The sequence below is a fragment of the Cuculus canorus genome, chromosome 1, assembly GCF_017976375.1.
Source record: "Cuculus canorus isolate bCucCan1 chromosome 1, bCucCan1.pri, whole genome shotgun sequence".
In the NCBI taxonomy this organism is placed as follows: Eukaryota; Metazoa; Chordata; class Aves; order Cuculiformes; family Cuculidae; genus Cuculus; species Cuculus canorus.
Window position 1 is genome coordinate 156,910,576 of NC_071401.1, and position 12,989 is coordinate 156,923,564.

At 43.8% G+C, this 12,989-nt stretch overlaps 1 protein-coding gene across 3 annotated transcripts in view; it reads left to right on the plus strand.

Annotated features, from left to right (window-relative positions):
- Window positions 1-12,989, plus strand: part of GRIN2B (glutamate ionotropic receptor NMDA type subunit 2B) — a 215,385-nt gene that overhangs the window by 89,941 nt on the left and 112,455 nt on the right. For 2 of the 3 annotated variants that reach the window (XM_009556593.2, XM_054056467.1), the window contains exon 3: window positions 1,900-2,498. In XM_009556593.2, coding sequence (XP_009554888.1) covers window positions 1,900-2,498 — 599 coding nt within the window. Of the gene's footprint in view, window positions 1-1,899; window positions 2,503-12,989 lie in introns of those variants that run through there. The other variant, XM_054056468.1, reaches the window with a different exon arrangement.

The window sequence follows — 12,989 nt, forward strand, 5'->3', positions numbered from 1 at the left end:
GATTTTCTCCATAAACTTCAAAGGTAAAATATATCTTTTTATTAAAAAAATAAATTCTTTCCCTGAGCACAGCTCTGGGAGAAGGGAGCGGATTCCACTGTTAGAAATTATGAACTGTTTTCCAGAGATTGAGAGACTCAGTTGCTGCATCTGCTTTTTTAGCTTGTCTTTAGTTTGTTGCTGCAATCTTTTCCTTTTTGTTTTTGTCCACATTCCTTTTTCCAGTGAGCAAAGAGCAGCCGGAAGAGTACTTTCACAAGTAGGTAGTGAGCTGTGTGGAGAAAGTGAACAGAGTTTAATCACCAAACCTCACAGGAGAGGCATGGGGGTCTGGGAGCAACAACTCTTGCTTACAGAACATGACCCATAGGGAGTTCATGAAAGAGAAATAAACAGCTTAAGGGTGGGTGCAGGATCAGAGCTTTTTTCTTCTGTAGTTGCTGAGCTCTGACATAATTTGCCAACAGAGAAAATGGTTCTGGGAAATCAAAACCATGCCTAAAAAGGGATGGATGGATGGATGGATGGATGGATGGATGGATGGATGGATGGATATTAACTGGCATGCCTACTGAATAATAGTTATACCTGCCAAGCTGTAGGAGAGTGAACTTGGTATAAAGCTGTTCTAAATGTGAATACCTTGAGGCAATGTGTGGAGGCATTTGCACAATGAGTTTCCCCAAGTTTGAAACTCCTGACTACCTCCTTTTGTATCTCTGCTTCAGCTCTGACTATCAAAAGAAGGCGGGACTGCTATCTCATTCCTAAAAGTGGTGATCAGTTTTGGAGAACTTTCTTATTGTAATGGGAATATTTGCAGAGAGATACAATTTAATTCTGCCTTTTATTTTTGTTTGTTTGTGATCTAATCTTACTCTACTGTAGTCAGTGGCAGTCTGCAGTTGATTTTAAAAGACTGAAGATCAGTTCGTGAAAGACCGTATTGGCAAATGCTTTTTCTATTCCTTTCCATCACGAATTGGGCAAAAGCAGGGATTTAGATTTTACTGCGTCTGTTGCAAATTGAAAGTCTAGTATCTTGTGAAATCTCAGGATGAAAAAAGGTTACTCTATGCCATTGGAGAGCTGAGATCTGTACAAAACTCCCTTGGAGTCTTGGAGGTTATAAAATCATACAAGTTCTGATTCTTGAAAAAATGAACTTGGTATGGTAGAAGGATATGAAAGCAATACCAAGAGAAAAATTGAGCTGACATCTCTCTAAAACATTATATAAACAAACCCCATGATAGAACTTTATTTTTTCCATTTTAATATGTTTTATGTCGTTCTCAGACTGAGCCTTCACAGTTGTAGCACTCTGTGCTACTGCTTGCTTTGAGAGGATCTTGCAGTGGAGGTTCTCAGAGGTATTTGTGTCCAATAGTTTTACCTACTCTAGTTGTACTTCAGTCTGAATATACAAACTAGAGTAACTGTTCCAAACTAAATCAATATCAAAGCTGCTGTGTATCCTGTTTGTACTATATATAAGGTTATGATAATCCTGGGATTAAAGATGTTAATTTCTGCAACTATGGAATATTTTGTACATATTTTCTTTTTCTGTCCTCACTTGTGTACCATTTGTTCCCTGTCTGTTACCATCATGCCTAACATTTGAAACCTTTAAGTAATTTTGGCAATGTGCCTTTAAAAATAAAGTAAGGACAGCTGGTCATAAAAAGGCTTTTACTTTCTTCCCGCTTGCTTCACTTAAATATTAAATTTCTTGAAGTTAAAAATCCTTAAGCTCTGACGAAGACATGAAGTGTAAAATTCTGACTGTGTGCCTCCCCCTCCGTGCTCAATGGGTTGACTAGGAATGCTGTGTATTTCCTTTGACCTATTCTTGTTTTTTCTCTCTCTCTTCCTCTCTTTGACTTCCTGTTCTAGGATGAGTCATCCATGTTCTTCCAGTTTGGCCCATCAATAGAACAACAAGCCTCTGTCATGCTCAACATAATGGAAGAATATGATTGGTACATCTTCTCCATTGTCACTACTTACTTCCCTGGTTACCAGGACTTTGTGAACAAGATCCGCAGTACCATTGAGCACAGTTTTGTGGGTTGGGAACTGGAGGAGGTCCTCCTGTTGGACATGTCCCTGGATGATGGGGACTCAAAGATCCAGAACCAGCTCAAGAAACTCCAAAGCCCTGTTATCCTCCTCTACTGCACAAAGGAAGAGGCCACCTACATTTTTGAGGTGGCCAACTCTGTGGGTCTGACAGGCTATGGTTACACGTGGATCGTGCCCAGCCTGGTGGCAGGGGATACAGACACAGTGCCATCTGAGTTCCCCACTGGGCTCATCTCTGTCTCATATGATGAATGGGACTACGGTCTTCCTGCCAGAGTGAGGGATGGAATAGCCATAATCACCACGGCTGCTTCTGATATGCTGTCTGAACACAGCTTCATCCCTGAGCCCAAGAGCAGCTGTTACAACACCCAGGAGAAAAGGATTTACCAGTCCAACATGCTCAACAGGTAAGGAAAGGGGCTGGGCCAGCCTTGTGAAAGAGTTGTTGGAGAGAACCTCTGAGACCAGAATAATTCTGCCTAGGGCACGTGGTGCTTCAGGGCAGTGGGCCACATTGGGCAGAGGGAGGTGGGACCTGTGCTGCTGTGTATCATGAGTGCCAACATTGTCACACCCCTAGAGAGCCTCCGTACAACACAAAGGGTGAGCCAGTATGAGGAAAGGGAACAATGAAGGCACAGTGCAAAAATTAGAATGTGTCCCTCAGTGTGCAAAATATTGGTTTTATTACAGCCCCGAACTTCTGGGAGTGTCTTTGCATGAACATGACTGTCTCAGTTGCATCCTTGCTGAAAGCAGTGGCGCTGTTTGCATTGAAATCTAGAAGGCATCAGGTTCTGTTTCAGGGACCAGCAATATGTGAACAGGTGTCCTTTACAGGTGATAGTTGTGTAACTCACCTGGAATAGTTTCCTGACATCTGTTCTCCGAGGACCAAATATCCTTCTGCTGTGTATTAGCCCTGAATTGCAGGAGAGAAGGAAATGCAGAGAGGTGTAGAGAACTAACGCTGCAAAAAAAGTTAGTCAACTGCTGTGCTCAGCTCCTGCATTATACTGGAAGCCTTTAAAGCCCTTGGGTGTCTTAAGAATCCAATTACCTCAAAGAGGAGGACTTGTGCTATCACCCTGCTCATTGGCACCTTGGTGGCTGTTGTCTGCTGTGTTTTAGGCCCAATTGTCTCTTGTGCACGTTGTGCAGAGAACTTAGGCACCTCCATGAGAATTGCAGTTTTTTCTAGATGGAAAAGGGCATTTAAAAATAGGGAGAACCTTTTTGAATAGACTTCTTTTTATCTAGATTCAGATTTTCTTAAGAAACAGTGCTGAGACGCCTGCTTATGGTCATAGAGGAAGCCTGTGGTGGAACAGCCTCTAGAACAGCACTCTGATTACTAGATCTTCCTTTTTGTCCCAGCTGGAGTTTTAGTGTGTCACTAAGCAACCCAGATAATTAGACATGGGATCTGCAATTAGCCAGATGCCCCCTGACCTGCTCAGCTGTCATTCTCGTATGTTTTACATTTAAAATTCTTGGGCAGATTGGTCCTTTTGTGGTAGACAAGGGGAATCCAGGCAGTAGCCATCAAGAGAGGTGGCCACACAGTGCTCAGCATCTTTGTTCATTTGTCATGATGAATCATGGAACAGTGTAAATGTGATGGATTGCTTTGCATGCTGTGATCCCCTACTGTCGGCTGTACTAGGCAGATAGAGGGACTGGTAGACAATAAAGCAAATTTTGCTTTGCCTGGAAGTTGATGGCTGAAAGACAAGTCTATTCGTTGACCCACTGTATTTTCCATAATGCTGCCTGCTATGTTTTCTTTGTTTCTATGATCCATTAGAATAGTGCTAGGTCTTATTGCCTTTACTTCCTCTTCCTCATACCTGCTTTTTGTTGTCTGCAAGTCTTGGAACTATCAAAAATGACTAAAGCTTTTATCAGTTTCCTTCCCAGCTAGGCTTAGTAGTAAGGGGTTTCCTTCTGCTCTTTTGAATAATCCCTGGAATGATCATGCAGGGAAAATATGTTTATTATACACAAAGTTATCAGAAGTAGCATCAAGGCAGGGTGTTGTTCTACCTTTCCAAATGAACAGAAGGGTTTGGGAGGTGCTATGTTGTGTCTTTTCAGCAGTTATCTAGGAAACAAAATGTTTCCCCTGCTATGTGACGCAATGTTCTGCAGAGACCTTCTGCTAATTAGTTCTGCTGACACTGTATTAGCCTGTGCATAGTATCACACCCTTATAGCTATGCTAATTCAAGCACCCAACGTAATCTCTTCTGCATAACGCTTCTTCGCATTGTATAGAAGTTGCCACCTCGAGACTCTTGAATCTGTAGATATGACAGTACTATTGTGCAGTGTAGTTGTGCCCTGAAGCCTGAGCACCCCCCGTAGAAGCAGTTCCTTCCTGTCGCTTCTGAAGATATTAGCTTTCTTCTCACCTTCATGGCCCAAATCGTGCTGTTCCTTCTCCCTTGTCTGCTTTGGGTACAGCATTCAGGGGAGCGACTGCCCAGCTTAGTTTAGGTACTGTCATAAGTCTTACTGAGAAGCAGTGTCAATTAGTCCATGCCAACCTCCGTTCTGATGCTGCCTGGATTGCTGCAGGCACCTGAGCTAGCTCAGAAAGAATTACGCTGTGTTTTAGTTGCTTCTGTGACTACAGTGCAAATATTTGCTTGGCCTCACACAGTGCTGGCCTGGGGTTGTGTGTGTCCCCCCACCCAGCAATGTTTCCAGCCTCTTTGTACTTCTGAGCGAGATGGTTAAAAAAATTGACTTCAGTGAGTTGGGTGCTTAATTTTTGGTTTATGTGAAATTACTTTTGGGTACCTTTTAATGTATAAAACCTGGTGGTGTCCAAAATAAGCCATTGCTTTTACAAATCCAGAGGTTCAATAGAAATGTGGTAGCTTCAAGCTCAGCCTAACAGCCTCGACAAGAGGAAAGGAAGAGGAGAGGGGCAAAGGTGGAAAGAAGCAGAAATAAAGGTATGGGTTCACCTCACCGAGCGCAAATCCACAGAAGTTAATGACTGTAATCTGTGTTCATACCTTCAAGTCTGGTTGAACTCGGTGGAGTTTATTAGGTGCTAAGCTTTAAACCTCTCCTGATATACTTTGTTTGTATGAAGTCTTTGAATCTCTCTGGAAGTGCTTTGCCTATCTGGGACAGATTGCACAGATCTGGCTGCTTCATATCTTTCCTAACCCCTTCCTCCTACTAAAATTTCACAAGACTTGTGTATTGTGTGCATCAGGCAGCAGCAATACCTGCATGTCTGGGACACAGTCTGTCTGACTTTGGACTGGACTGAAGGTTCTGGAAAACTAATTTTAGACTTGGCCTGGACCTGGCAATACTATATTCTGCAACTTACAGCTCCCCCTCCGCATGCCTACACGGAATAGAGAAATGTATGTACGTAGGCTTGATGTCTGGGGAGACTGCAAAGTGTATGTGACCTCAGATGATACATCACCGTGTAGCTGGTGTTTCAGAAACTCTTGAAGCTAATCCAAAGTGGTCCAATTTGCTTCAAATCCATAGCTGGGAGGCAGGGCCATAAAGGAATTTTCCCATTTTATTCTTCAAAGAGTGACACATCCAACTAAAAAAATGTGTAATTTAGTTCAGCTGGGGCACATTATACACTAAGACTGTGAATTAGTCATTTCTCAAGATCTGCCTTTGAACTCTGACCATTTCTTCCTTTTTTTCCCCTCTCTTTCTGAAAGTGCAGTAGATCTTAATGCAGCTAAAATCAACTGGTCTTGCTCAATGTGGTCTCAATTGGTGGTTGATCTGAGTGTATAATGGAGTAAGGAGGAAATGAACTGAATCTTGCTCAGATTTAGAAAGAAAGCTCAGTTTCTCCATGCCTTTCTCCTTTCTTACATTGACACTGTTTTTGCAAAGGCTTGTGCAAACAAAGTTTTGTTTGAAGTATGGCTGCAAACACAAAAAGAAACAAGACGGACTGTTATCTAAATGGCATTTTTTGCCAATGTAGGTGTTTGGTCTGCATCTTCTCATACTAATAATGGTCTCGTAGCAACTGTTTCTTGTTTGTCTTGAAACCAGTTCTCCTTTGTGTTACACTGGAACTAGAGAAGTAAGGTCAAAGAAAGCATACCCCCCTTGAACATGACTGGCAAACTGGTAACAATGGACAAGGAGAAGGCTGAGTTACTCAACAACTTTTTGCCTCAGTCTTCTCTGGCAACCTCTATGCCCACAGCTCTCAGGTGGATGGACTGCAAGATGGGGACTGCGGGAGCAAAGTCCCTCCCACTGTAAGAGAATATCAGGTTTGTGACCACCTGAGGAACTTGAATGTACGTAAGTCTATGGTGCCTGGTAAGATGCATCCCAGAGCCCTGAGGGAATTGGCTGATGTAATTGCTAAGTTGTTCTTAATGATAGTTGAATAATTATGGCAGTCAGGAGAAGTTCGTGGTGAATGAAAAAAGGAATCAGTTTGCTCATTTTTAAAAAGGGTAGAAAGGAGGACCCTGGGAACTACCGACCTGTCAGCCTCACCTCTGTGCTTGGGAAGCTCATGGAACAGATCCTCCTAGAAGCTATGCTAAGGCACATGGAGGACAGGGAGGTGATTTGAGACAGCCAGCAAGGCTGCACCAAGGGCAATTCCTGCTTGGCCAGCCTAGTGGCCTTCTGTGATTGAATGACTACATCAGTGGACATGGGAAGAGCTATGGATGTCGTCTGTTTGGACTTATGTAAGGCCTTTGGCATGGTCTGCCTGACATCCTTCTCACTAAATTGCAGGAGATATGGATTTGATTTGTAGACTGTTCAGTGGATCAGGAATTGGTTGGATGGTCTCATCCAGAGATGGTCAAGGGCTTGATGTCCTGATTGAGATTGGTGGCAAGTGGTGTCTCAGGGGTCAGTATTGGGACCAGTGCTCTTTCATGTCTTCTTCAATGACATAGTGTGATCGAGTGCACCCTCAGCAAGTTTTTAGGTGACACTGAGCTGAGTGATGTGGTTGACGTGCCTGAGGGACAGGGTGCTGTCCAGAGGTACCTGGACAGGCTTGAGAAGTAGGCCTATGTGAACCTCATGAGGTTCGAGATGGCCAGGAGCAAGGTCCTGCACCTATGTCAGGGCAGCCCTCAGAATCAATACAGGCTGGTGGGTGAAGGGATTGAGAGCAGCCCTGGGGAGAAGGACTTAGGGTTACTGATGGATGAAAAGCTTGGTGTGAGCCGACAATGAGTGCTCACAGCCCAGAAGGCCAGCTCTATTCTGGGCTGCATCAAAAGAAGCATGGCCAGCAGGCTGAGGAAGGTGATTCTCCTTCTCTGGTGTCCAGCTCTGAAGACCTCAGCACAAAGAAGACATGGACCTGTTGGAGCAGGTCCAGAGGAGGATCACAAAAATGATCAGAGGGGTTTAACACCTCTCCTGTGAAGACAGTCTGAGAAAGTAGAGTTGTTCAGCCTGGGGAGGAGAAAGCTTTGGGGAAACCTTATTGTGGACTTTCAATACTTAATGGGGGCCTATAGGAAAGACAAAGACGAACGTTTTAGCAGGGTCTGTTGCAATAGGACTAGGGGTGTTGGTTATAAACTAAGGGAGGGTAGATTTAGGCAAGATACAAGGAAGACATCTTTTACAGTGAGGAAACACTGGAACAGGTTGCCTGTAGTGTTTGTAGATGCCCCATGCCTGTACACATTCAAGATCAGGTTGGGTGGGGCTCTAAGCAACCTGATCTAGTAGCATATGTCCCTGCTTACTGCAGAAGAGGGTTGAACTACATGACCTTAAAGGTCCCTTCCAGTCTGAACCATTCTATGGTTCTATGATTTAAATTATGGCCATGACTATTGAATATTGCAGATATTGTCCTAGAAATGAGCCCACTGATGAGGTAACTCCATTAACTAGTAGGAAAGTGATACTCTGAAAAAGGTTTGTACTATAGGAATTGTAAGTTTTCTTTCTGAATGATTCTTGAGGAAGTTTTCCTCCAGTGAAGGATTTATCTCAATTTATGCTGATAATAGGCTTAGGTGATCATTTGGAGTCCAAATATCCAAATACTGTTTTCCAGTTCAATTACACTTTTTAATTCTTTGTTTTGTTTGTAATAACTACCTGTTCATTTATTCCTTTATTGATCCAGAAAGAAATCTGGTTTGAATAATCCAGTCTGCCACGTTTATAGTTATTTCAATGACCTGTCTTTTTCTGGGCATCCAGCAAACCACTATACTCTCTGCTCTCTTCTGCTGGATGGGAAGATTACAAAGGTTGGGAAGGAGTTTTTAACAGGGTTTTCCTCTGGAGAAATCTCAGATGTGAAGTTCTTCCCTTTTGGCCCTTCCAAGGAGATTTGCTAACCTTCTAGGCATTCAGCAAAGCTCATCTGTTCTCCCTTCACCATGGCTGCTGAGGAGTGAGTAGGCAGAGGTGGATATGTTTTTAGGCAGCCTTCTGCTTATTTCGTTATTTTAGTTGATGGGACAGATTTCCTTGAGCTCAGGATTGGTGCTTCTCATTACATTTTAGAAATGGAGAGAAATAACTAAATGACAGGAGCATTCTTGGGAGTGGAATTCAGGGATGAGTCATGAGGAAAGAATATGATTTCTGGCACATATTTGAGGAATAGAAGCTCAGCCATTTTTCTGTGGATATTCACAGTCATTGGGGTACATAAGCTGTGTTTTTATTATAGCCTTCAATGAGACCTGGGTTCTTCCTACTGGTTGTCATGGCTGCTTATGAATGCTGGGCCATAACTACTGGTTTGTTGTTGTAGGGTTACTAATGAGTTCTCCACTGATTGGCCTTAATAGTCTCTCATTTAACACCAGGCTGCACACACCAGATTTCATTTTAATAAAAAGTGCAGTGAAGCATTTGCTTTGGAATGAAAATACAAATGTGGAATTATACTGCCTTTGCAAAGAAATACATTAAGAGAGGAACAAAGGTAGGTTCAATTCTGCACCTCAGATTCCTCAAATATGGAAACAGCTGGCAAGCTCTCTCAGTGCATTGTTTGGACATGATAATTCCACTTTGAGGGAAATAGTAACTTTCATCTGTAGCTTGCCATGCCAAGCAGTTAAGAAATGCAGGAGACCCCTTGAAGAATGGTTTGAAACTATTTTCCCTGGAACATCCAGGGCAAGCTCTGTTCTCACATGGCCGCATTCCCCTAGTGGAAGCTGGGAACTGCTGGAGCTTAGAAAGCTGAACAGTGAGTCAGTGAGTCAGTGAGCAGAGAAAGCACTTACAATAGTATTTTACAAATATATTGCTTCCATGGAGACTTAAGAACATAGGGGCTATATGTACCCCTGGATAGGTGCAGTGCCCCTTTGGGGTGTTGTGTCACCCTGATACCTGGGAGCAGTACCATGCCCATAGCATTCTGGCTGCCTTTCCACAGGTCAGTGCCAAGGACCCTGCCTAGGCAGCACCTTCCCTTGTTTCCAGAACCTCTCTTAACCCACCCTCTTGGCCTCTTCAGTCGTGGCAGCTATCTCCTGCCATGCTGGACACAGGAATCATCATATGTCATTTGCAGCTACTGCCACGGAACCACTCTATGTTGTCTCTTAGCCAAGTGAGCCACAGACCTTCACACAGCACAGCAAGGGAGTTGAGAGGAGAAATGGAGAAAGGACCATTTGTGTTGCCCTTTCTCCATTTGTAGGATTGTCAAATTAACCTCATACTAAGAGACAGGAGCACGGGCCAGCACTGAGGTCTCACTGGCTTTGGCGGGGCCACATCTACCTGTTCAGCAGCGGGCTGGGAAATCCTGCTCCAGTCCTTAAACCAGCACTGCTCCAGCAGTGGGAGATGCAGTGCTGAGACTTGCTTCTTAACTCCATGGAGGAGAGGATGGAAGGCATAAATGGCATGCAGAAATTGCCCTTTTCAGAAACTTTGAGGGTGAGGGAGCTATGTAACTTTTGACCTTTTGGAGCCTTTAAGCTGGTGCGTTGTTAGCAGCTCGTTATGTTCCCACTGGTTGCTGTGTCCAGCTGCCATCAGGCTGGTGCTAGCTGGCAGCACGTGGCAGGAGCGCTGCTGAGGATTAGAGATCCCTGCTGCTGAAATCTGCTTGTTCCTGTCACTTCTCCAGAAGCAGCTGGAGGACAGGGCTGGCCTGCGCTTCCTGCCTCCATCAGGATCTCTGCCTTCGCGTGTAGCCGTTAAACATCACCTCTCTCTTTGCTGCTTGCATACTGCCATCACTTTCTTTTTTTTTTCTACCTCCTTGCCTTACATCTCCTGTTGCATTTGTTCATTTGTCCTATGTGCATTTCTCCCTGTTGTGGCTGTTCAGTGCTGGTGAAAGGTGCTGGGTTTGTAACTCTGCAGCTACCAGTTAGTCATACCACCTGTCCGGGCGGTGAGCAGTGGGCGAGGGGTGCATTTATCCATATTCCACCACATATAGACATCAGTGTTGACTACCTCAGTTCTTTTATTCTGTCCCCTGAAGGGGGATGCTGAGGGCAACTTTGTAATGTGCTCTTGACCCAACCCGTCCCCATACGAGTGGATGGTTAAGGGTTTCAATGCAGAAGGGCATGGTCTATGCCTGGCTGTCCTCCTTGCTTCGCCCAGCCCTTAAGCAGTGCTGCCTGGGCAGTGGGAGGCATAGCTGTCTTGCATGGGAAGGTCTAACATCAAACCAGCTCAGCGCATTGGTAGAATGCTGCAGACCTCTCGCTTCTCAAAGGGAGTAAATGATGACGGGATAGCAAAAATGTTTGTTCCTCAGCAGGTGCCACAGGTCCTTCAGAGCAGGGTTTTGGTGGTGGAGGGGGAGAGGAGGCACTTGTTCTATGTGGACAGCTGGATTTTTCATACTCTTTGCAATTAAAATAGGATAGGAAGGTTCGAGTGAAGTGATGGGTTTTTGGCAAGGGTTATCTTTTGATTAGAGGACAGATCCTTTCATAAAGGCCTCCAAAATCCACCAGCTGGGAATGAATTTTGGTATGCACCATCAGTTTCCAGATGGGAAAATGTCCATGTACTGCTTCCAGCCCTCTGAGACATCTCCTGCTCGGCAGCCAAGTCCAATTAGTGCTAATACTGTGGCAACTTCCCTTGCTGGTGACAATATGTTTTAACTTGTACATTCAGGCTCTCTCCACTTTTCATGAAAAGCAAATCAAAACCCTTCCTCTGTGTTGGAGCTGAAAGAAGCTGAAGTGTGAAACCAAAAACATAGCTCTTGCTATGGTTTAGCATCAGCTACAGTGGCATCTTAGCCCGATCACAAAATGCATTTGGGGTCCTCTAGATTTTAAAGTGCCTCAGGGAATTTAAAAACCTGCTTTAGTAGATCAGCAGAGGGAACTGGCTTTTTGAGGCTGTGGAGATTTTCTGACTTGTACACCTGCGTGATGGTTAGTCTTATGTGGTTTCATCCCTAGAGCCTGTAAGGAACACGTGCAGGGATTTTTTTATTAGAAACGTGTTGGTTTCTGGTGGTTTTTTTTTTTTTTCCCTAGACTTAATGTTCTTACTATCTTTCAAGTTCTTAAAAATAGGAACTGCCGCGTTGCTATGGATCCCTGTGCAACTGTGGAGCAGATTTCTCTTCTCTTTGATGCAATTCGGGTTCACGATGCTGTTTGACAAGACATCAGCCCAGCTCGCCGCCTAGTGGCTCCCTCCCAGGGGTGTGGGGGGGGCCTGCAGCAGCGTTCACCGTTGACAGAAATTCATGAATAAGAGGGAAAAAAAAAAGTCAGATGGCCTTTCTTGGCAGGGAGTCCAGGCATTAACCCTGGCAAGTCTGGGAAAAGATTTTTTTTTGTTGTTACATTCTGCAGTCTTAGCAGCATTCCTATGGTTTCACTTTTGATGGAATATACTTTTCTCCTTTCTGTGCTACACCTTTGTGTGGGCTTAGCCCTGTCAAACAGCTGGTCTGTTCCTCTCCAGAGCACCTTGCCGTCAGTGGTTTTTGCTGTATATGCTTTTCTAAGAAATCATTGTGCACATCTCAAGCTAAGCTCATGGTTAAGTGCTTTGCTGAATCGATGCTCATGATGAAATTCCTCTCAAAGTCATCGCTTTAAGCATGTACTCAGGTTTTGAATCGAAATTTTGGGAACGTGGATCTGCATATCTGTGGGGCAGCTGAATACTTATCTTGAAAGGACCAAAGCAAAATGTGGCTCCGAACACCTGTTACCTGTGCAGAATCCACAGAACACAGTTCTCAGAATCCACAGTTCACAGAACTCTTCACTGGGCTATTTTTAAGTAGCTTTAGCTTTTAAAGAAGGTTTGTTTCATGTTGCAAATTTTATTTGCATTCTCAGTTGAAAGGTGAACATCTTGGAAAAATCTGAGCACAAAATACCTGTTCATCCAATTTTGAGTTATGAGAGTGTGAAATGAATGCATTTGTTCAGCTTTCAAATAATTATCCAGCAGTGGGTTTTCTGTTGGTGTGGACAGATAACTCAAAGCTAGCTTCATTTCAGACTTCAAAAATCAGTTTGCAGTGCTAGCCAAGGGATTCCTGCTTTGTCAGGGTTAGAAAATTTGATTTTGAATTCAATATGAACATTTGAAGGTGATGTGTGTTACCTTAGTGTTGTTTTTTTCTCCTATTGTATGTTCACTTTGCACTATATTTCTTGAAGCATTTGAATGAAAGATAATCTAGAATTGTGGTATTTAAAGTGCTTAAATGTGAGTGAAATACTGACAAAGAAAAGAGAAGTGGCGGAGACCTGTCAGCTTGTCTAGTCCACTACCTGCTCTATCATTCCCTCAGCGTATTCTCTCCTGATTTAAGTAATAAAATCGTCCCTACTGAAGCCTGCAAGCACCTTAATATAAGATGAATATTAAAAACTAACCATAGTGCCCTTGAAATGATCAATCAGACTGAATGCTGCCAG